At 43.5% G+C, this 24,135-nt stretch overlaps 1 protein-coding gene across 3 annotated transcripts in view; it reads left to right on the top strand.

Moving 5' to 3' along the window:
* Window positions 1-24,135, top strand: part of march8 (membrane-associated ring finger (C3HC4) 8) — a 126,827-nt gene that overhangs the window by 92,733 nt on the left and 9,959 nt on the right. For 2 of the 3 annotated variants that reach the window (XM_036546218.1, XM_036546217.1), the window contains exons 3-4: window positions 7,801-7,851; window positions 15,624-15,703. In XM_036546218.1, the coding sequence (XP_036402111.1) occupies window positions 7,801-7,851; window positions 15,624-15,703 (131 nt within the window). Of the gene's footprint in view, window positions 1-7,800; window positions 7,852-15,623; window positions 15,704-16,185; window positions 16,987-24,135 lie in introns of all 3 variants that reach the window. The other variant, XM_036546216.1, reaches the window with a different exon arrangement.

Genomic DNA, 24,135 nt, shown 5'->3' with positions numbered 1-24,135 from the left:
CAGGGTTCTCCTGATGTCCTTGCCACATGCGTCGGGTGTGAGAGAGTTGGAATTGTGACTCTACTTTGTTCCTGTACTGTCGCTTTGCGTCTTTCACTGCCCTCCTTAGTTTGCATGACGCCACTTTATAGTCGTCCATATTCCCATTCAGAAGACCGTTCTTGAAGGCAGCAGTGCGTGCATTCAGTGCTTTGCGTATGAATTTGTCTACCCATGGTTTCTGGTTAGGAAAGGTCCTAACTTTTGCCACAGGAACTACATCGTCCACCAGCTTGGTGATGAAGCGCGTCACTACTTCCGCGTATTCGTTGACGTCGTCAGAGGTGGAGTGAAACATGACCCAGTCTACATCTGCCAACGTGTCTTGTAGCATGTCTTCTGATTAGGCGGTCCAGCGCCTGACCTCTCTCATCACTGCGCCATCCTTGGGTATTGCCACTCTCATTTCACATAAGTAAATGAAGAATGGTATTTTTTGGCCCTGTGCCAAAATTTAGTTACTTAGGTCTTTAATATATTCTGATTTCTTTTTTTTTGAGCAGCCCAGAACAACTATTAATGGTACCCTGCAAATGCTGCTACCAACAGTTAATTAAGCAGTTTATGTACTTAAATGAACGCTGAGGTTCAGGTGCGTCTTTGGCCCTCAACGAATTACCTCGGACTGAAGGTGGAGTGAAACAGTGGAACAGCTCAGAGCTCACGCAAGAATTAAGTTGCAACGAAAGCAAAATTTACATGCAAATTAAGAATCCAATTTTCCTGTATGGCTCAGCTCCATTAGCTCACTCTTGCATTGCTGAGCACGCTTTTGCATTGCTGAGCACGTACCATTGAAATGACTTCATTTGGTTCTTTTATGTAAGGGAGCTGTAGGATAAGTGCAGTCTTTTGTGTGTGGAAGTGCACGGTGTTTTAGATTATTACGGCACCGTGGCTGTTTGTTTGCAACATGCATCATCAAACCAATGCTGCCAAAGCTACCCATTGCCATGGTGACAGTCTTAGAGGCCCTAAGTTCCCGACACCTCTCTTTGTCACTGACTGACAAGTTCTCAACACCTCTGCCTATTGCTGACAGGCGAGTCATTCACATTTCTGTAAAAATTTGAACCAGATTGGCACAAAAGTGTTGGTAGTGCCAGTTCGGGTACCTGTTGAATTTGACTTATCTTGATTTTCCTCAGGTTAGGTGTGGAGGCTGGTGCTTATGGCTCAGGATTCAGGATATGGATTCAGATATCAGGAGGCCAGTGACTTTTGACTTTATGAGGGCTGAAGGATTTTCGGATTGAAATACTTAAACCTCTTATCAAAGGTTTGCAGGTGAGAACATATACAGATTGGAGCATTGCACCTCTAACGTCACCACCTCTAAGCTCATCCAGGAGACGGAGACGTTCATTCCGAAGTACAAAGCAGACACGCTCTGCTGTGATTGGAACCATGACAGAGAGAAGTACACCGTGATTCGTGCACACGTCAGTTGACAAGCTGCTTACCAACTGCTACCCTATCACCCCCTGCCTATGTCAGAGTCCGTATCGAGGCTTCAGCGCGAGCACAGCTGCACGCTGTGGACATTGGCACTGTTAAACTGGCATGGTTATTATATGAGCTATATGATGGGAACAGCAGTGTGAAATACTCCAGAGCAGATTACATGAGGCCCTTCGACGCTGCAGCTTGCTGCTTAATCAGAGAGCACCCTGACACATCACCTGTCCGTGCATCTTGCAGCTTCAGCTGTAGCTCCACACTCTGGTCTTTTATTACCGTCTTCTGTGTCTTTCCCTGGGATGACATCAGAACATACTGAGGGAGAAGACAGTGTTTTCCATTCGTATAAAACCGGCAAATTGGATCTCTTTATGCCAGCTCTGCGGCTGCATATGATGTGTTGAAAATAACTGTTCATAAGGTTATGCACTTTCTTTTTTTGCCGTGCTCACCAGGTATTCATGATGTCACATTATGTCTCCGCTGGGGTATCTGCCATTGTTTTCTCATATGTTGTAAATACATGACTATGTTTTATCGTCTACTGTGATCAGATTAATCTCCGCTCAGGTGACTCATTGGTAGGTGTAGCTTGGTGGAATGTACATTGTTGACAAGGTTATGTACTACTGCTGGATTGCACACACACAGAGTTGATGGACAGAACTGACAGCCGTGTCTCTTGTTCTCTTGAGCTCATTCTCTGAAACACAGGAAATCCTCTGCAAAGCGGAAAGACAGTCCGTCTCTTAATCTCCTCAGCTCCTCAAGTGCTGCCAGAGAGAGGGCTTTACTGCCTCAACTTTAGAAGGGATGTCCAAATCCTCCCCGCATGCTTTGGTTTTTATTTCATTTGACATCCTCCAGCAAGAGCAACAATTCAATTCAATTCAATTTTATTTGTATAGCGCTTTTTACAACACAAGTTGTCACAAAGCAGCTTTACATTGTTCCCAGGCCTGAGACCCCCTGAGAGCAAGCCTAAGGCAACAGTGGCAAGGAAAAACTCCCTAATTGACAGGAAGAAACCTTGAGCAGAACCCAGCTCAGAGGGGGAGCCCATCTGCTTCTGGCCGGCACTGGGCAGATAGAATTAGAGAGAAACTTAAAGTTGTAGGAACAGTAGAGCCCTTCTGTTGAAATGCTAGAGTGCTGTAACACTGCCGCTCTGGGCTCATGTTGATGCCGTTCGACTGCAATGAACAGCTGTCTCCTGTATTAAAGGGTACAACCGCGCCAAGTGGCACAGAGTTCCAGGAGCTAACAAGCACATGATGCTCGTTGTGCAGTGACTGATCATCGGCATCATTTTAAAGGAGGGCTTTAAATGACCTGCATTTAAGCCAAGTGGAGGGAGAGTGACTGCAGAGAAGGGGGCTTGCAGAAACAGCAGACTCTTTCATTGCTATGTGCTCGTTACTTCCCATCTGTTGTAGTGATGTATATGAACAAGCTGTATATGTCCATATGTTAATATTAACATAAACATTAATTAACATAATTAATTAGCATTAATATGATATCTATAATGCATAATGTTGGGACGGCACTGGGTTGTGTTGGGGCAGTAGTGTGTTTGTGTAGGGACAGTATTGCATTATTTTGCATTGCATAGGGGCAGTAGTTTGTTGTGTTGGGATGGCTATTGGTTGTGTTGGGATGGTAATGTGTTGCATTGGGACAGTAGTGCATTGTGTTGGCACAGTAGTACATTGTGTTGGGATGGCTATGTGTTGCACAGGGACAGTAATGCATTGCATTGGGACAGTAGTGCGTTGTGTTGGGACAGTAGTACATTGTGGTGGGATGGCTATGTGTTGTGTTGGGACAGTAGTGCTTTGAGTTGGGGTGGTAGTGTGTTGTGTGGGGATAGTAGTGCATTCTGTAGGGAGTAAGGACAGGTGTGTTGGAGCAGTGAATGATTTATAAACACACCTGTTGGCCTGTCCCCTCACCCCAGAGGGCACCCTTAAAACAGACATACATCCTTACCCACTTCCCCACCCACCTGACAGTCTGAGAGTCACAACCATGCACAGGAGAGACGGAGCCACTTGACTGCTTTGTAGGGTGTCTGACGTGTTAAGAATCCTGTATGCTGTATTCTCATAGCAAACAGTACCACACACTGACTGCATGAAAGACTGATATGAACGGAGGTTACATCTTCCAATGCAGGGCTTAAGTGCTCAAATTCAAGGTTGAATGCATGTTTACATTTTGTGCTGTTGTCATCTTAATCAGGCATTTTCCATAACATCATAAGAGGCAATTTTACAATGGTTTGCCACCACCCCCAACACATAGTAATGCCTCAGGTAGACTGCTGTGGCTCTGCTCCATAAAGTCTCCAGTGGCCAGCATACTGATGTAGCCCTGTAAATATTCTGTGCACATAATGATGTGCTTAAACCTGTCCTGTAAAAAAGGTTGTCTATTCAACAGCAGGATGAATGGTTAGCAACTGCTGCAGTGTGCCTGCCAGCACTGTGAATGAAACAGGAAGTTTGACCGAATACATGTCCTGGCATCAGCTCAACGCATGAGAGGTCCTGTCACGATTGATTGATCATTGATGACAGGACACTCCAGAGCACGTACGATTTGTGACAGTGTTCTCTGAAAAAGACAGGGGGCTACCCCAGCCTTTTCTGCCACAAGGCATTAAGATCTTGGTTTCAGCTCATTGGGGGAGGGGGGAGGGGTGATAGCTGCTTAACCGGAGGTTAAAGTGAATGTGTGCCCGATCGCCATGCGTTTTGGGTATTCTGAGTGCTGGTTCAGTCCACACTGCATGGGAACTGGTGTCTCAGGGCTCGAATTTCTCCAACAGGAGAGAGGAGCTCCAGGCATTAGCATCACCATGGCAACCCCCCGAAGACCACAAGTAAATGACCATAATTAAACATGAACACTGCCGGCCCCCCTTGATCAAAGAGCTTCCCCAAATGATTACCCCAAAAGAGCTTCAGGGTAGCACTGGGTTTTTCTGTGCTCTCTCAAACTCAGCACAGCTGCTGTGTAATACGTCCTTGTTGTATGTTCCTGTGCCGTCTGTCAGTTTGAACTGTAATCCAGGTCAGTGACAACGTCAGGACAATGATTTCCAATGCCGGTCACACTCTGTGTCTAACTGACGCACTCCTGTGTCTCTGTAGTGTAGCCTGTGTGTGATCCTGAAATAGAGGGCTTTCTGGCCACACTTACCATTGAATTAATAGTCTGATTCACCTCGTCCTGTTTTGGTGGTGAATTCCTGCTGACTGGAGACGAAACAGATGTGTGTTAGCAGTAGTGTGGCATAGTTAGCATTTGTTAGTGTTTGTTAGCATTTGTTACTGTATAGGGGTAATGTGGGGTTACAGAGGTCCATTGACGTGTGGGTTTGTGTTAATATTAGCATAGCATTGTTAGCATTTGTTACTGTATAGGGATAGTGGAGGGTTACAGGGCTCCACTGTCACATGCATTTGTAGTGATTGGTAGGTATAATGTATCTGAGGGTGCATTGTGATACCCACGAGGGGAATGCTGGAAGAATCTTTGTGCTCCCAGGCAATGCAGTCAGTCCCATCTGTTTGTTGATTAGTTGTTTTGGAGTTCACTGAGGTAGATTAACGAACACAATGCTACAGGAATAGAACTGCATGTGAAGGGCTGGTCATTTCATTTGTTCGCAAGGGCTGTACCTGTCTGCATGTAGCTAATGAAGTTTAATGCACCTTCTTAAAAAGAGTACAAACCAAATGCAAACTAGATACCCTGAATAAAGTAAGATGTGTGCCTTTCAAATGCAATTTGATTAAAGTTAGCACGCTAATAAAAACTGACTAATTTGATGACCACCTCTCCAGATTAATTAGGTGCGCTATTCACCCACATTTAAAAAGCACCATGATTAATGCTTCCAGACACTGAAGCACAGGACTAATTCTGGCCTATATGGCACTTAGATTAGTTTCTGTTGTTGAGTCAGTTTGCACTGTGCTGTTTTTGCTGTTGAAAGTCCTCTTCTCAACTTCACCACCTTCCCTGTTGCATCCTTACAATGTATGTAGAGAGAACTTAGAACATAGCAAACAGCTGTATCAGTCAGTTCTGTTTTCTGTTCACAGTGTGAAGCAGGTTTGGGTTTTTAGAGTGCTGGTTGTGCTTTCCAGCCCCCGATTGCATCTCAGAGGTATGGTCCTCTCAACCTCCTGTCGGGGTCAGAAAAAAGCCATAGATCAGCTCCTGTGGTACTCACACAGTTTGCCATTGCTGGAAAACAGGGTGTGAAATAACAAACATTTCAATAACATGGGTCTCGACAGAAATATACATTTGACAAATTTTCTGTAGATATTTTCTGTCTCGTAACACACTGTTGTGTTGTCTTGAGCTTTGTACTAGTCTGGGTCTCTAGTATAATTTATTGTGAACACTGGTGGGGATGGGTGCTTGTAGACCACTAAAATGAACGTGTGTAATCTGTATGTCCAGTTAAAAGAAAATAAAAAATAGTCTAAAAACGACACTCCAAAGAATTAGTGCTTATTGTAAATATGTCAAATTTTATGTTGGCCTGAACTAGAGGATTGCTTGCTGGGAGCAACCAGGCATTGGTTAATTTTTAGCCTTGCCCCTGCAAAAGGTGGAGGGGAAACCTGCTGCACCATTTGTAACCATGGAGGAAGTGCGTCTGACATTTTTATTAAAAAGATTTCATCGCCTTATTAATTGATTGGGTGAGGTTGGTTCTTTTTTGTTATTTTCCCCCTATCCCTTGTATAAATCTAAAGAGGTTATATTGAAATTATACAATGCCTTAGTCAGACTGCATCTGGAATACTGTGTGCAGTTCTGGGCACCGCACTATAAAAAAGATATCGAAGCTCTAGAAAAGGTTCAAAGAAGGGCAACTAAATTAGTTCCTGGCATGAAATATAAAAGCTACGAGGAAAGACTCAAGTTACTTAGCCTATTTAGACTAAGCGAGAGGAGGCTTAGGGGTGATTTAATTGAGGTATTTAAATTTATAAAACAAATCAATAAGGTTAACTATAATAGATTCTTTAGGGTGAGTTCAGTCTGTAAAACAAGAGGACATAAATGGAAACTAGTTAAGAGTAAGTTCCGCACTGATATAAGGAAATATTATTTTACACAAAGAGTTATCAATACATGGAATAGGTAGGTTCTTATGTTCTTATGTATGGTGTTGGACTCATATGCATCACAAAAGAACTGTTTTTTCAGTATTTAGGAGCAACACCTTAGTACTTACTGTAACATTGAATCTGCTGCTGCTAAGAGATGGAGCCTGTTTTCCCATTTCCTCTGCATCATTATTCTATTAGTCCGACTTTGAGCCTCAGTAAAGTGGGACTGATAAGCTGTTCAGAATGCAGTTCAAAAGTTGAGCATCTAAGGGTCGATCCTGTACAACACCGATATTGGCTTTAAGATGTCAGACTCTCTCTTCCATGATAACTAACATTAAAATTGGTTCAGCACAAGGAGGGTTTTATTTTGGTCGCTGGATGTCCCTATGAGCGCAAGTGGTTCTTTTCAGGTTATGGTTTGCCTGCAGTTTTAAGCAGCTGAGAACGATTAGGTCTGTGACCGCATGATTAACTCAAGAGGAGAGTAAAAATCTCCACTGTGCTGATATGATCTACTGATCTTTTCATGTCTTTATCTTAACTTTATCAGCTGAGCTGTCCTCATTGATTGCTGTGTCTACTGTATAGCAAATGTAGTTTCCTCATGTTTTCATGTGCAATTTCTCTACGGTTAAAGGCATATTGGACATTGCATAGATGCTTACTATCACGTCTGTGCTGAATATTGCAAATGCCTGTTTATCAAATCCCAGGTCTTACCACAGATAAATATATCTTGCACAAATACCTGTTCTGTTTTAATGATTATTGGCAAAGTTCCCAACCAGCTGGTGAACATTGATGGACAAGTTGAATATATACACCATGGTAATGCGGTTAAGTGGAGCAACTTTATTAGTGTTAAAGACATCATCTGCCGGTTGTTTTCAGAAATGTCTAAAAATATTGGATGAAATCATGATTTTATTGGTTGTACTTTCTCTGCAGTGTTTCTCTATTACAACATCATGTTATTTTGGAGCAGCTTTGAGAATGTAACTGCTGTAACCACAATAGCAGACTGAATTTAACCACAGCAGCAACATTACTGCAACACTGATATTTATATTCATTGTAAACAGGATAAAGAATAGCTTCCTGTAGCAGTAAGTGAAATACTTACTTCTTTCCCTCTGTTTCTTTCTCTCTGTCACAGAATGAGAAGCCACTTGGTCATTCAGCAAGCCGGTCCAGCAACATTTCAAAGGTATGGAAATCCCTGAAATTTCCTCCACCTGTGGGTATGAGGGACAGGCGTGTAGAGATGCACTGGATGCTCAGAGGGGGCTGAATAGCACCATCCACTTCCTGTTCCCTCCACAGTGCTGTGCACTTCCTCCTAGTTCAGATAGGAGGGTTATGGTGGGGGCCTTCTCAAACACAGAAAAGGAGAGGAAAGTGCAGGAAAGTGGATATGAATCCGTTCGAAAATGGGATTGTGTTCATGTATTTTGTTTTATCCGCTTTTGTGGGTGTCGACCTCCTTGTGTACATATTGTACATAGTGTGAAATCTGATGGGAAAAAAGTTTGTGTAAGAGTCAGGGTTTTTGTTCCCGTCTGTACCCAGGAATGCTTCTGTCCTCCATGAATTTTCCTGTTGTTTTCTACCCTTCTACCACCATACAGCCTGCAGTGCCGTGCCCCTTTACCTCCGTAGCCTGCAGTGACTTGCCCCTCTCCCTCCATACCATTGGCAGTGACACTACAGGACAATTCAGCAGTGAGGGCTTTGTGCTTCACAGGCATCAGTCACTTTCACTTGGGTCCGTATCTCTGTCTCCAGGGGAAGGCTTAGGTGTCTTCTGCAGTGGGGTGAGCCTCTTAACAGATAAACCCTTTAAATGCACTAATTGATGTCAGGGTCACCCCCTCCCCCTATGGTTTCATAAATGAAGTTCAGAACTTCTGTACAGCTTAAGCTGTCAGGACATTCACTGCCAATGAGAAGGTGGAGTAAGAACATTGGATTACATAAGCACAATTTGTCATGTTAAATATAACCAGATTCAAGGCTTAGAACTGCTGATAGATGGCTGTGCTGTTCTGTTTTTATTTTTTGGGGTATTGATGTGGTTCAGATAATTTGATCAGTAAGTGACCGCATCTTCTATAGTTCACATATGATAGTATGGATAGAGTATGCTTGGAAGTATCCAATGTCATGCTGCAGTTGGCAGAAAAAAGAAGGCTGCACTCTATTTAGGAAATGTTTCTTGTTTCCCATCCCAGAATTCATTGCAAAACAAAAAGGATCAGGGTGCAGAATTGAAGTGGGGTCCAGAAGTGGAAAAAATGGCGGAAAGATTGAACACTTGTACGTAGTCAGGATACAAGCAGCTAGATGGCAAACAACCATTTCCACTTATCAAATAGGGCATTTTTTACCAGTATTATGCTAACCCAGATCACCTGATGTACTGTCATGTTGCTTAACATGCAGTTTTAGTATTTGTTATTAGAACAAAATACTGTACCTAGCTAGCTAGCCTCTACTGTAGCTAAGGTCAAAATTTATTAATTGATGAAGAAGTGTGCTTATAATTGATGTAACTGTGTACTTGTGTACTGTCACAAATCACACACTTGTATGCCAGTGGGCAATTAAGCACATAGCCTATGTGTAGTAGTACATGTAATTCCTTGGATACTGCCAATAGCAGAAAAATAACAGTGCTGGTGAAACACGGGTTGCTTGCGTAACCATGACAGTAAGGTTTTGTGATGTCAGTGCACTGGGGTGTGTATGTTTAAGGTGATTCTTCTGGCTTGTCTTACCTGTTTGCCTTCCTTTGGTTGTTGTTAGGTGGCAATGTGCATTTTGTGATCGCTATTGCAACCAAAAATAACCTGGCTTAAATAGTCTATCTTTCTTGGTATGGTAGATGTTCCAAGTTGCAAATTGATTGGAATTACTGGTTGCTTTTGTTGTCAGTTGCACATTCAGTGAACTCCACATTTTTTATATTTACTTTTTGACTTCTCTGTGAACTGAAGTGTTCTGTTAATGTGATTAACGCAGAAAACAAGCGTTTGTTTGATAAATACTCCACTGAAGTGTATAGCTCAGATACTCTGTAATCCTGGTGCACTACAGATGGAGGTAAAGGTTTGACATTTATCGTGCAGGAAGCGTTTTTTTTTTTTTAATGCGCACCTTGAGTGGAAGCAGCACCTCATCATCCTCAGGCTTATTTGCCAATGACACAATAAGGAGTATAAATTGCCCCATTGCACTTGTTATCCACTTATGCCCAAACCGCCCCAACATCCTCTCACTTAATGGGTGGCAGGAAAATTGGCCAACTGCCAAGAACACAAAGCCCCCCCTTGCCCTCCAATCAGGACCCCTGTCAGGATTATTCCCAACCCCCAGTTTGTCAAGATGCTGCAGATCACTTATACAAAGGTGAGAACAATCCCCCCTCCCCAGTTCCTATTCATGTCACTCCTATTGTAATATTAGTTCATGATAGTTTGCTACAGTCAATGCCAGTTCTTTTTATTGACTCACTGGGTTCAGCTCAAACTGGTGTTCCACTGCCAGGATTCTGTTTACAGAAACACATTATGGACATCCAAATCAGAATCACGTGAAGTACTGTTCACCTGTAGAGGCACACTGATTCTGTACTTAATAATGTGTCCCCTGACTGAGTTGCATTATAAGACTCTGATAACTGAACTCTCTTTCTCTATATAGCTTGCTGTATGGCTAAGTAACTGAACGCCCTCTTTCTCTACAGTCTCCTCCTGTATGGCTAAGCTACTGCACCCCCTGTTTATCTACATAGCCCCCTGTAATGCTAAGCTACCGAATCCCCTCTTTCTCTACATAGAGCCTTGTATGGCTAAGCTACTGAACCCCCTGTTTCTCTGCATAGCCTCCTGCATGGCTCAGCAACTGAACCCCCTGTGAAATATCAATAGTTACAATAGCCCCCTGTATGGCTAAGGTGGATCTTTAGTCGTGCTAAGGGCCAACATCCTGGCCACAGGGACTTCATATCATCACTGTGAAATTGGATGAATTATTTACTGCTTTTCCTGTGTGGGAGTGTGGAATATTCACACCAGGCAGCACTCTGTATTTCCTGACTTTGCTGGCTGCAGAGCACCACGCTAACCCACAGTCATTTCCTTTTATATGACACATTACACACATTTATAGCACTGTTATAGAAACAGGTATTAAACACACTCACTGGTTACTTGTATTATTGCATTGTTTTTATCCTGAGACTGTGGTTGTTTGGGAGCAGATCCCCCTTTTGTGGAGTTATTTATTTTCCTTAATAGTGAAGTACAGTACAGTTACAGTTCCAGTTACAGTTTCCCACATTTGGAGGGATCCCTAGAACGTGTTCCAGTGAATGGGGATGTTTTCCTGTACTGTGAGTGAGCTCACTAAAGGCCACAGAACTATGTCTGCTAACAACACTTACCCCAAGCCATTATGTATGAGGTCTGCAGTACTGCTAGTGTATTGCCGCAAGCATGAAGCACTAGCCTGCTAATATAGAAACCTGTCTTCCACTGCCTGGCTGAACACATTTCAGCAGGGTCTGTTTGAGTCCATAATCCTGAAGTTAAGCAGCAGCGATATCATTGCCTTCTTGGCGAGGCCTCTCTTTCCAGCACTGGGGGCAGCTGCTGTCTGGTGAACATGTGCTCTTAGTTCGCAGCATCTCGCGGTGTTACAGGGGCTTAATCTGCAGTCGCCGTCGTCCTGTTCTCTTTTCAGCCGCCCATACAATTGTTTGTTTCTACGTGCCTCAGTGAGCATGCGCTGCTGCAACACAGGCAAGGAGCTCACGGCTGGAATTCTGAGGGAAAAGCTGCTGTAATTGTCTCAAGCCACTGGCCTAATGCATTCAGCATGTGCTTATCATTTAGATGATGTGTATGCTTCATTTTATGTTATATTTGCAGATGCTCTTATCCAGAGAAGCTAACATTGCTTACAGTTGTTTTACATGTTATCCATTTATACAGCTGGATATTTACTGAGGCAGTTCAGGTTAAGTACCTGCCCAAGGGTACTACCTGGGAAATGAACCAGCAACCTTTGGGTTATGAGCCGTACTCCTTAACCAATACACCACAATGCGATTACTGTGACTTGGTCATTTGCCACAAGCAAATCAGAAAATGCTCATCTCAGTCCATACTCAGTGTTTGTGGTGACTGAAATAGGCATCTGTGTGTCAGCCTTTTTGATGAGAACGTGGTTGAACCCTTGCTGGGCTCCACTTTCTACTTTTGTATGTAACTGATGAGCATTGGATAAATTGGTTGGTCGATGGGATTGTTATTGACTGTGCCTTGACCGTAACCTTGTTTGAACAGGAGCAGTGATCTGAAGCATGCGGTTATGGCGGAAACCAGTGCAACCAGTGCCCTTTCGTGTGAAACGGGATCAATTTGACTTTGTGGTGACCTCCTCAGATTGGCAGGAGTGTGTATTTCTGCTGTTGTTGTGTGTGGTGAAGAGAGACAGTCACGTTGCACTTTTCTCCTGAACAATGCATTCATTCATGTGTTGCTTATGAAATGTAGTCTTACTAAACACGAAATATAGTTTCATAAACTGAGAGAAAATGCTTGTTATACCTTTTCCATTTGCAACCTTCATTTGTTCGTGTTGCATATTAAATGTAGTCATTGTTAAACAAAAGATACTGTTTAAACCAATAGAGAATTATTTCAATGTTTTTCTTCCTTCCACCTCATTTACCTCCTTCAGGTCACCTTGGATTCTGTTTTAAAGCAGTTCAGTTTTACACACTGAAACTGTACTACTTTGCTAATCCTTCTGATTGGCTGCCACAGGTGACAAAGCAGGCTATGGGATGTGTTAGCTCTACTTGAACGTTATCTCTTCATTGTCTTTCCCTATAAAGCAGATACCAGCACCTTAAAAGGAACCATTATTGTGTGATATTACAGCAAGACTGATATGCCACAATAGCTTTCAGTGCTGGAACCCATGTCCCACAGCATTGCTGGGCCTTGTGTCTTTCAGTAGCCCCATGCTTTGTTGGCTGTTGTGTGCCAGATGTTGGTTTACAGCACTTGCCCTGTCTGACTACAGGAAGCTCAACCTATGTGCAGAAAGGGGTCATATTAAATCAAAGCTCCATCTGCTAATCAAAAATACAAGCCTGCTCTGCATTGATGGCAGCACAGCCAGGGCTCTCTCTCTCACTTTCTACTGAGCAATATAACAGCTGCTAATGCATCCTGGGTCTTAATTCATGATTCGCTAGTGAGATTATTTTTGCACTGAGTTCTAGCCTAGGGCGCTTAAAGCATGCTTTCAATTTACATTTTTTATCATCGTTAAACAGCACTGTACTGTACCATGATATTTAACATATGCATTCAGTGTATGAAATTTATTTTGGCCACTCAGCATAACGTCAGTCTTTATTAGGGGAATTAAAACGTAATAAGGAAATGAATTTGTTTCGGTCAGATAGACCAATTGTGTACCAGTTTGCGGTGTGGTTACTCCCTGCATTATCGTCATGTAAGACCAAGCTGTAATCTTGGGGCTTATTTTTCAATATTTACATATTTATGCTCTCAGGGACCGGAAACTAAAATGGATGTGGCTAATTGGTCCCGAGGAATATATCTGACACGCTTGCAACAGTCACTTAGTACGACAGATATATTTATTACATGCTGCTGTCTTTATCTGAATATGAGTTTACACATGCTTTTGCCTTCTGCTTGTCCTCACAACATTCATCCATACAGTGGGGAAGTGTTCTATTTCTGAACATTCCATTGTACGAAAATACTGATTTCCAATTGACTGGCTTCACCCGAGCAGATTCATGTCACTAGAATGTGACCCTGTGACGTCATTCCAGAAAGATCAAGATCATCAACTTGTGTCCTCACCTTCATATTTAGCCAATCACGTAATCTCATAACAATAGTGTCGCTAATGTTTACATAAAAGACAAAGCTCTAGAATTCAAGCATGGAGTAGGTTTGTTTTTGAGTTAATTCCGTTTCTGTTTGCTTCGTGGCAGATGGGACAATTGCATGATTGAAATCGCAGCATAGTGCGTAATCATTGTGGACTCATTATCACCGTCGTGCCTGAAAAATAAACAATTAGACAAATGTATGAGCATTTGATGGATATGGGGTGAGAAGGATCATTTCGTTGAGTGGAAATTCTATTAATGTTTGCGTTGCTGTGTGGAATTCATGTTAATGCGAGTCATTACTGATTTATTTGATTATCAGTCTTGATGTATTTCAGACTCTCAGATCCTCGGCTGCTGTCATTTTTATGCAATTAGAGCCTGTGCAGGGGATTGAACCCAAATGTTAACCCCTCTGATAGTTTCTGAGTAACTATCAGAGGGGTTAACACTTTGAGTAACAAATCAGTACTTTTAACTCAGACTTTCACCTGAAATAAATGCCCGATATAAATGTTTTTTTGACATTTAGGTGTTGTGCTCGGTTTTTGGTTCATTTAAAAGCATGGTAATTGTAACTTGTGCCCCTTCCAGTATAGGGGAATTGTCTATAATGACACAAAGCTTTTAAAAGCTTTTTTAAACTGAAAGTCCTCTATGTGAAACACATTCTGAAGACGATGAGTAATATGCAGATTTTTTGACTTTTTTTTAAAGAGTTTTATGGATCTGCAGGGACTTTCTCCCTTTTTTCAAAGTGCTCAGAGTGTTTGGGAGAATGCGATTATTACGTCTCCAAAGACTCGTGCAGGTCCACATGGCATTCTGTAGTCTTAAAAATATTTTCCAGTCAACACACACATACACACAAGAAGTGCACCTCATGTGATTTAAATATGCTAACCAGGTTTACCTTGTGACACGTGTCCCCCAAGACAGCCAAACTTGAGACTAAAAATTTGCACGGTTGAACTGGAAATGAAATCGGAAGATAATTAGAAGTTGAAATGTGTATCTGTGCATTCATATAAATATCTTGTAAAAGCGCAGACATGTCCAAGAATGGCTTTATTTAGCAGGGCTGATGTTTATCACTGTGTTTATTCACGGCTCGTATAGATACTAATGTACGTAAGCAACAAGGCTTGTCATTGATTGAGTTCACTGGTTTTTGATAATCAGACAAGCATGGTTTGTGTGCTATGAAATTTGGCGGACAGAGGTCCTTCCCATCTCCTCCATTCATTTTGTTATGTGTTGTTCTGCTTCCATTTTCCATTCATATTTTAATATGTAATTCATTTTCTTGTTATCGGTATTCGATGTGCTGCTTGCATGGCTGTTGAGCTCATTAGAGTGACTCTGAGAACTCCTTCTTAAAGGCTCTTGTGTGAAGGCCCACAATGGAGGTTCGATTCCGCATTGATCTCTGCGCAGCACTCAGCTGGAAATCCTCCTTCAGCTGTAAATAAAATCAATAGGTAATTAGTTGTGGGACAAAACTGAAAACGGAAAGAATAGAGCCATGTTGGGGATCCCTCAGAGGTTATCACAAGCGTTCAAAGCACGAGGTCAAGATATTTTTGGAGTTGACCAATTCTTGGAAGTGCATGACACCAGGGGTGTCTGGCAGGTCCAGACTGGGAGAGGCCAGCTCATTTAAATGTTGCATATACTCCATACTGCTGCTGAAATGCAACTGGTTTTGAGCAATGAGCTTTTAATGGACTCAAATGTTTCAGTTGCATCTAAGTGTTGGGATGACAGGAGGCCCTTGTCATTTACAATTCGCAGTTTCGAATATTCGCACCAGGGACCACTTCCAGTTCCCATATTCCTTCCAATTTCCCATGTTTTACACATTACACACATTTATAGCATTTTTACATAAATGTAGGTCGTAATCACTGTGTTTATTGTGTTATTAGGCAAGGCTGTCCTGTGTATCACAGCACTGCTCATCCAGAGAGAATATGTTTTTTGCTCCATGCACCACAGAGTGCAACCACTAACTCAGGCCTTTGCTGCCTTTCTAGGCGGGGAGCCCTACCTCCATCAATGCCCCCTGCAGCTTTTCACGGACGTCGGTCACACCCTCGAACCAGGACATCTGCAGGTACGTTTCACAAAAGTGTTCCACGGTGCGCCCCTTCTCAACGCCTTTGCTTTTTCGGCACATCAAGCACCACACCTCCCCTGTAAACTCATAGTTGGATGCCGTAGGGATTTTAAAAAGCCTTAAAAAGTGTGCACTCCATGTTTGCCGCCTTAACTTAATCAGACGTCCAGTAGGAAAGACCCAAGCACTGTTGGATCAGTTTACTACAGGATTTTCAGTGCGCCATCCCTGGTGCATTAGAAATATAACCTTTCCATGAGGGTTTACTCCTTGCGAGGCTCTCATCTCTCCTCCAACACAGATTTGATCTTCCATCTTCCCTTTCAGCTCTTTCCTTTCTTTATTTTTTTTGTTTGCCTTTAATGCATGCTCTTCTTTTTTTCCTTTTCCCTTCCTCCTTCCTTTGTTTTCCTTTTCTGCATTCCTCCCCATCCCCCCCACCCTTGGTACCCTTGGTTCCCACATTCCCACTTGTGCAGTTTGAGCGGAGTAGGTCAGGGCTCCCAGAATCCTGTGCAGACCGCCGTCGTGCTCCTGAACGCGAATGGCAAGTGGTCGGGGTCACAGGGCTTGGCCGTCACGACCCTCTGCCCAGACCCCTCCCCCAGGCTGAAATGCAGGGACTGGCTGTCCGTCCTGAGGCCCCCTGTGAACCTCAAACGGGACGGCGCACTCAAGTTCTCCAAGTCCCTCAACGATGTGGCCCAGAGGATGGACACCCTCTGTAGCGGGCTGCATTTCATTGACAGGACATGCTCAGAAGGAGAGCTGGGCCCCAAACCTGAGGCCCAGGAGGAGGGAGTGACCTGGGCTAAAGTGCTCAATGGCAAGCCCGCCCACTTGGCCCCACCCTTCCTGGCCCACGCCCCCTCGTTCTCCACTAACTACAAGCTTGTTCCGGGGCTGGGGACTGATCACCCAGGCCTGTCCATCCTCCCCCCAGACCTCCAGCGGAGCCCCAACCTGCTGCGCCTCCTCCTCCCGTTCCCGCACTCGTCCACCACGGGCAGCCTCCATGTCTCGGAGATGGGGAGCTATGCCTCCCGCTTGCACATGTCCAAATCATCCAGTGCCCTCCTGGAGGGCAGCGAGTCAGACAACAACACCAGTGACGACGACGTCTTCGAGGAGGAGCCCACGTGGCGGTCACGGGCAGATGGCCCGCGCACTGCCCCTCTGTGCTCCCTGGAGGAGGACAGTGACCTCGACCGCTGTCCCTCCCCACTGTCAGAGAAAACCGCCCCACTCTCACCCTATTCGCTGTCAGGCGATTGGTGCAGGTTGGTTTCCTGGACTCCCTGCCAACCCTGTCTGTGACTTCCTGTTGAGCCACGTACCCCGCACTTCCTGCTCAACCAATCCCAACTTCCTTCCCCCTCTCTCACAGTTAGATCAAAGCTATTCCTCTGTGTGCTGTTTTATCAGAGAGTAAGACTCCACCTGCGGATATATTAATATTTGAAAACATTTTTAAAAATTGGAAGGTTATAATGAATAAAACACCTCTGCCTAAATGTAAAATGAAATGGAAAACTGTTGACTACAGTTTTTGGCTTCAGTTGATTGGTAGCGACAGCTCAGTGGCTCCCCCAGAGTAGCAGCATTACCTTCATTTAGCCTCTGAAGTCCTCCAGATGAGTTACATCTCTTGAACAGAGATCATTCTCACTGTTAAGAATCAATATTGTTATGCCTAGAGTGAGTAGGCTTTTTCAAAGAAAGGGTTTCTGTTTACATTCATAGGTAATATTGTGTACTGTGGCAGTTGCACTGTGTATTTGCTTATGGTTATTATGTTTGAACATAAGGTTGGATCCATATCACAGTGTATGTATATGTAGGTTGGGAGTTTGAGAGCATGTTATAACAGTATAAACTACAGGAGCTACAGTTTGAGAAACTCGCTTGAATTATCTATGTGGTAGAAAGGAAGGATAAAAGGTGGAGGGCAGAGGGCCAGGTCTGACCACTGTTGCCAGCTCTGTTGCAGGACACAGGTTTGACAGTGCAGTTGGATTAAGGGTGTAGGTCAAAACCAGACACTTGGAGCAAGGAAAAGTCCTTGTTCATATACAGAATTTGCAGAGCCTCTTGGGAAAATGTCAGGCTAGTGTATGCTACAGTCCTCTAACACAGGGATTCAGAGATCGAAGCCCTGCTATGGACTTTCTGGTGATGAATCAACTGCTACATCATTCACTTGTAATGAGGCTGCAACCCACTACATCACTCACAAGTAATAAAGCTACAGTTACTACATCACTCACTGATAATGAAGTTACAGCTGTTACATTACTCACTAGTAATGAAGCTACAGTCGTGACATAAGAAACTCATTGCCCTCTTTTAGATTTCACTTTCATGTCTGGTTGTGTTTATCTTGTATTATTTTAGTTGCTTTAAAGGATTTGTAAAATGTGTGTAACTGATATTTAGCATGTGGGCCCAAAGTGCAACATCCCATTGGTCAAATATCAGATACAGCTGTTACCTATTAAATTTGTGCAACTTTTCCTGAAATTGTCCTAGATTTATTTTCAGTATTTTTCAGTTATTTTCGTCTTGAGTCACGGTCAGGCTACGGGCGGGCAACGGTCGCACAGCGGTTGGGCAACTGAGAGTGTGTGCAGGGACCGGGTGTGACGTTTTAAAGGCTGTCTCTAGGAACTCGGGACACACCTGGGGGTAGCGCTAATGGGCACTGACACACCCTCTAATAGGAGGGATATTGGGAAAAGTGTCTTCTCAGGACCACAGATAAGGTGGAGCTAAGTGAGGGGTTGGCATGCCAACAGAAGGGAGGGAAACAGCAGGAAGGTGTGTACTCTGGAACTGGGTAATGCCTGGTTTGGTTCTCATGTGAGTCCATGTTTATACAGTCACAACTGAGGTACTTAAGTTGATTTAGTGATTACATGGGTTCAAAGAGTATGTAAGAGATTTAGAACAAGAAAGAAAAACAATGCTTTGGTTAAATGAAGTCATGTAACTGATAGCTGTTGGAAACATGTAATGAAGCAATTCCAATTTAGATGTTGTCCATGAAAATAATAAAAGGTTATCCGGATCAGATCCCAGCTGGATGCTTTTGAAATGTCTTAATTCTGCATTTTTAACATGGAGTTTATAAAGACATTCTGACTGAAATATTTGAAGACGGGAGAATGAAATCTCTGGTGTTTTATCTCCTTTGTGGCCACAAAGAAGAGATCCTGTTTTACATAGTCACATACTGTAAACAGAACGGTTATGAAATATTAATTTTGTTTCTCAATGAAAACTGAAGCAAGAAGACTTGATTGTAAACACAACCATGTTTGTGGTCTGAAGACTAATGTACTGCATTTCACCATTTGATCGTTTAATTCATTGTTGTGTAGACTGTTTGCTTTGCGCATTTTACGCAGTGAGAGCTCTCGATGTTGTTGCCTGTTGTTTCAGTAAGCCCAGACACTCCGCTGAGCATTTGGTATGTTGCTGTTGTAACCAACAGAATGGGGTCAATTTTGACTGATCTTGCCGACACCAAAGTCTTCCTGTCGTGCACAGTCAGAGATGCCTGTCAACGCACATTGCAAGCTCTCGCAGATGCTGTGTGTATCCACTGCCGTTGTTTTTCCCTCCTTTCATCAGCTTTGAGGAGTGTTGCATCATGGATCTAATCTCTGTGAGCACACGCTCACTCCAGTGAACGGCTGATAGCTTATCCCCAGCTGCACATTCTCAGCTTTTTGTATATATGCTCACATCACCCCTTCAAAAGCCCTTTCCCTCCTTTCCCTGTTTCTCCTTCTTCTCATCCTAACTTCCTTTCATGTTTTTTTTTCTGTGTCTCCTACCATTTACGTCTCCTTTGTAAGGTTTATCGGTGGTTTATAAGAGTGTGTTTAACGTAGGCAGGCAGTTGGTGTTGGAATGGAAAAATTGACTTGATCTCTACGCGGGCGTTCACCTGTTTTGCTTGTTACTTAACAGTGGCATTTTGCTGTGAGGAAACAGCGTACGGATGAGCGTTTGAATTTTTGTAACCTTCATCCACCCTTAGAGTGGCTCAGTGGGTCAAGGACTTGACAGAAGACAAACTGACTTCTGCAGCGTGGGAGTTGAGGAGGGGGCTCTACCAGTAATGAGCAGTTAGCATGTTTAGGGTGTTAAGTGGTCCTCAGCACCTTAATTTGGCATGGGATTTATACAGGCCCTGGTAACTTATCTTCCTCCTGTGGTGATAAGGCAGGTTTGTCGTCTCCTTGTTCACGTTGTCGCTTAATCTGGTATAACCCTGGCCAGATCAGAAGGTGCTGGAAATAGTCACCAACCAAGCCAGTCGTTCTGAGAAATCCTCTTCTCATTTTAAGATGCAGCTCAGCCTCCATTTCACAGCTGAGCCCACACTGTCCTTTTCTCCTGAGTGACCATCATATATATGATTACTGACTGTGTTTCCCAGGATAGGTTTGAGTATTGGGGGAAACAAAACTCTCACCAGCTGCATCTGGGGGATGTCTGAGTTGAACTAAAACTGCATATTTGTGTAAATACATCTGTGACAGCTCCCTTCTACAATTTTAAGGGGCATATGTTGTGAAATGGGAGTTTGCAGTGGAGACGTAGAGTGGGTTTGAAGAGGCCACAGGACCAGGGGAAGTGACAATGTTTGCAGAGGGGCAGTCTATTATCTGCTCAAGTGAGTACATGTAGCACTGCCTCCACATTCAGCGGCCAACTCTGCTCCGGGAGGCTGCTCTGTCTTTATGGCTCCAGCAGCTCTTCTGTCTGTGGTTTTTGAAATGGTACATGGCAACGGGTTCACTTTCCTGCAGCAAAATCTCGTCTTCATCTGAGTTTACACAGATTTTCCCACAGTTTGATTTGCCGGTGGGCATGGCTCAGTCCTCAAGAACACTTTTGGGCCTTTCTTTTTCCAAATTCTGTGCTCACCCTTGTTGTTTAAATCAGGCTTGATCAAGTGGACTTACTTGCAAATCTCATGATATGAGGATGCAGAGGCTTTGCTTTGAGGCTCCAGACATGTTTTTGAAGGATTTTTTTGTAGCTGCTTATTTTCTAATAGAAGGCAATGCACGTAGAGCTGTGTGATCATTCCCAACCCGCTGCAGGCATGTATCACTGCCTCAGGGTTAACGAAATCACATGTTGATATTTTATAACAGAAGGGATGGAAGTATATTCTCCACAACTAAGTGGCACTGACCACAAGGCAGAAAACTTCTGAAGCTCCAGATATCTTTTTACAGAATTTGTTTGAAGCAGCTTATTTACTGAATCAAGCTCAGGTTAAGCGTCTCTAAAGGCCCTCTGGCAGTGTGCTGTTTCTATAAGCACTTAAAGCACTCTGCCACCTACCACCTGTTTAAGATTAATCCGTCACACGGTTGTTTCATATATGGCATGCCCTCTTTAACCAATAAAATGCTGCTGTTGAAATATCTACTGATCGCCATTTCCCACCAGAACCCAGTTAGTTGTCTATAGTGATATGGATCACATCTACTGAATGACAGTGTTCTCTGATGTACTCTTTTAAATGCTGGCATATCAGTCATGTGATCAGGAGCAAAATGGTGGCATTCGGATTTAGTAGGTGTCCCATCGAGGTGATGCCAGCAAATTAACGTAAAAGCACCAGCATAGGGTTTCAGAGACAGCCTCTTTCACTTTTCCGGCCCCTGTATCCTTATTATGCCCTACCTAGCACTAACAGGTAGCATGCATGTGTGCGCGAGAGAAGGAAGGCTGTCTCAGCACTGCAAACACAGTTTGCGATTATTTCCCTTGCACTCCTGAAAAACACTCTGCATTCCAGCACAGAGGCTAATCTCTTATGCCGCATTCCCCTTCATCCTCGCCCTTCGTGTCTTATCACAACCGGGACACCTTCCATCCCCTGCCTCTGAAGTGACAAATGGCCTGTCTGCTCCGCACCTGGCTGGCATGGACAGGATTCAGAGGTGCACGGGGGGGAGCTCCTACTCTTTGAAGCCACTCTTGATCTCACACTAAAGCCGTTTTCACATATGAACTCCGGATGAAGTGCGGAGAATCAGGTCCGCAACTTGGCCGGAATTTCCCTTCCACATGTAGCACGTAACAGGAGATTGTGTGTGACAGACGCGTTCTCACCTACAGGAAATACTCCGGTTTGGTTTAAGTGAGAGGCGGCTCCTGGGTAGAGCGTGCAGGAGGCAGGACATGACGCAAAAAGTACGCTGCAGAAATCACAGTGGCTGTATTTGAAACCGCCTACTGCATACTGTGTACTGTGCACTGCACAAGTATATACTCTATACTGCATGCTATTTTTCAGTGTAGTACCCAGTATGCAACCATTAATAATTACATTTGTAGTATGTTACATTGTCACTTGAAATCATTGCGAGTTTTAGAAACGTCCAGATTTCCTCGTGATATTTTCCAGTTAGACGCCACTTGCATTCTCACGAGTGAAAAGTATTTACGAGATCACCTAAAGTATTCGCGAGTTGAAATATTTTTTTCTTTTCAATGTCTTACCTTTCGGTGGTACAGGTACATAATGTGGCACAGACGAGGAGAAGGCAAACATAGCTATTGTACTTTTGGGTAGCCTATAAAAAAATCACATATAGCCATCCAAATGGTGCTACCAGTACACATAACTTATTATTAATTTGACATGTATTATAACAATAAGGTAAGTTTTTGTTGTTCGCTATGTAATGTTAGGTCACCAGTTCACCTTTCTCACTATACCTATCACTATTACTTAGCTACAGCTTAGCTAGCTACTAACCAGGTAATAAACTACTAACCAACGTTATTAATCATCGTAAGAGACAAGTTTTGGCAGTATAGCTATGGCTAACTATCTCTTTAATGATCATTGGACTCAAAATAGCATGTATTTGGACATATCCGCAATGTCAACTAAACAGTGGAAAGCTATGTACAGGCATGCGGAAAAGAGTACGAGGCAGATGTTTGTATTCTTCAGGTTTCGCGCCAGTCACATAATAGAAACTTCATCAACACGCCCACTCACTTGCGGTGGATTCTCCGGAACGTTGCCTGCTGTATTCACACATGGGCTCACTCCGACATGAGGCGGACTTTGTACTAGGGAGCTGGCAGAACGAAGTCCGTTACATGTCCGGTCTGACTGATTCAGACATTTGCGTTCTCACATACAGCTCCTCTGGCTAAGGGCCGGATACGTTCCAGCGTCCAGTGCATGTGTGAAAGGGGCTTAAGAAACGGGGCTGTATAGGTATGGCGAGGAGGGAGAGATTTGATTGAATGTACACAATGCAGGTCTGCATTGAGTATGTGATTGGCTGCTACTTGTTGAGTCCTCATTGTGATGTTGTGCAATTTAGCTTTGTATCAGCAAGACATTGCTAAGTCACTGATAAGACTTCAGAGAGTAAGAAAAGGCGTTGAGGTGACAGGTACTTCATTCAGCAACTTTTCCTGGTTTTACTGGTATTTCCTTGTGAATGTGATGGTAATGCAATAGAATTCTTCGTTTTTAGCTGTTATTTTAGTTATTTAGTATATTTAGTTGTTTTAGTTAGTGTTTATTGTATATCTGTGAAAATTCTTGTTCTTGTCTCTCAGTGTCACTGTGTTTCGTCTAACTGTTGTATTGTCACCATGGGCCTGAGAGAAACGCAATTTCAATCCTCCGTATGTCCGTATGAGAATTGACAATAAAGTTGACTTTGACTTTGACTTCGACTTATACAGGAAAAGGCCAGCTTGTAAGATGGATGCCTTTCAGATATAGCTCTCTAGCTCATTGTCTTTGTTTTGAAAAATTTTTGTTTGTTTTTCCAAAGTTGTGGTTTTAGAAAAATGTTGTTAGGTAGCTAAAGCCTCCTTGAAGCAATCACTGAGTCAGTTCACATATTGATACCTTATGACAGAAGGAATGGAAATGTACGTCCAAATACAGAGGAATAGCTCTGGCCATTTTACTGAAGACAGTTTTTACTCGGTCGCTGTGCATTGAAAGCACTGCCCTGCCAGCGACATGCCCCGACAGCATCGATCATCCTCTAGAGCTTGACTGAATCCGACAGTTTGAGTGGATTAAGACACAGTCACAGCCGGAGAAAGGCCCCAACTGTGTTTTAGGGACCGGGTTAGCTGGCCTTGGTCAGGATCTCTGCTGTGTGATACTGGGCAGAAAAAAACAGGTATCAAGGAGAGGCTTCAATTACGTCCACATTTCTCTGAGTGACAGGGAAGAGACAAAGCTCCCAGTGAGAAGAAAAGGAAGGAAGCCTTGTGTGAGACGAGGAAAAGGGTGCTCTGGTCAGGAGCCGATGTGGGAGCAGAGAGTTTGTGCTTAATGTGTGTTCTTTACTCTGTAATCCAGTGGCTGGCTTTCCTCAAATGACTTTCCCATGCTGTGTGTGTACAGTACAAAC

The sequence above is a fragment of the Megalops cyprinoides genome, chromosome 15 (genome assembly GCF_013368585.1).
Source record: "Megalops cyprinoides isolate fMegCyp1 chromosome 15, fMegCyp1.pri, whole genome shotgun sequence".
Taxonomy (NCBI): Eukaryota; Metazoa; Chordata; class Actinopteri; order Elopiformes; family Megalopidae; genus Megalops; species Megalops cyprinoides.
Note: the sequence above shows the minus strand (reverse complement) of the source record. Positions and strands in the feature narration are given on the sequence as shown.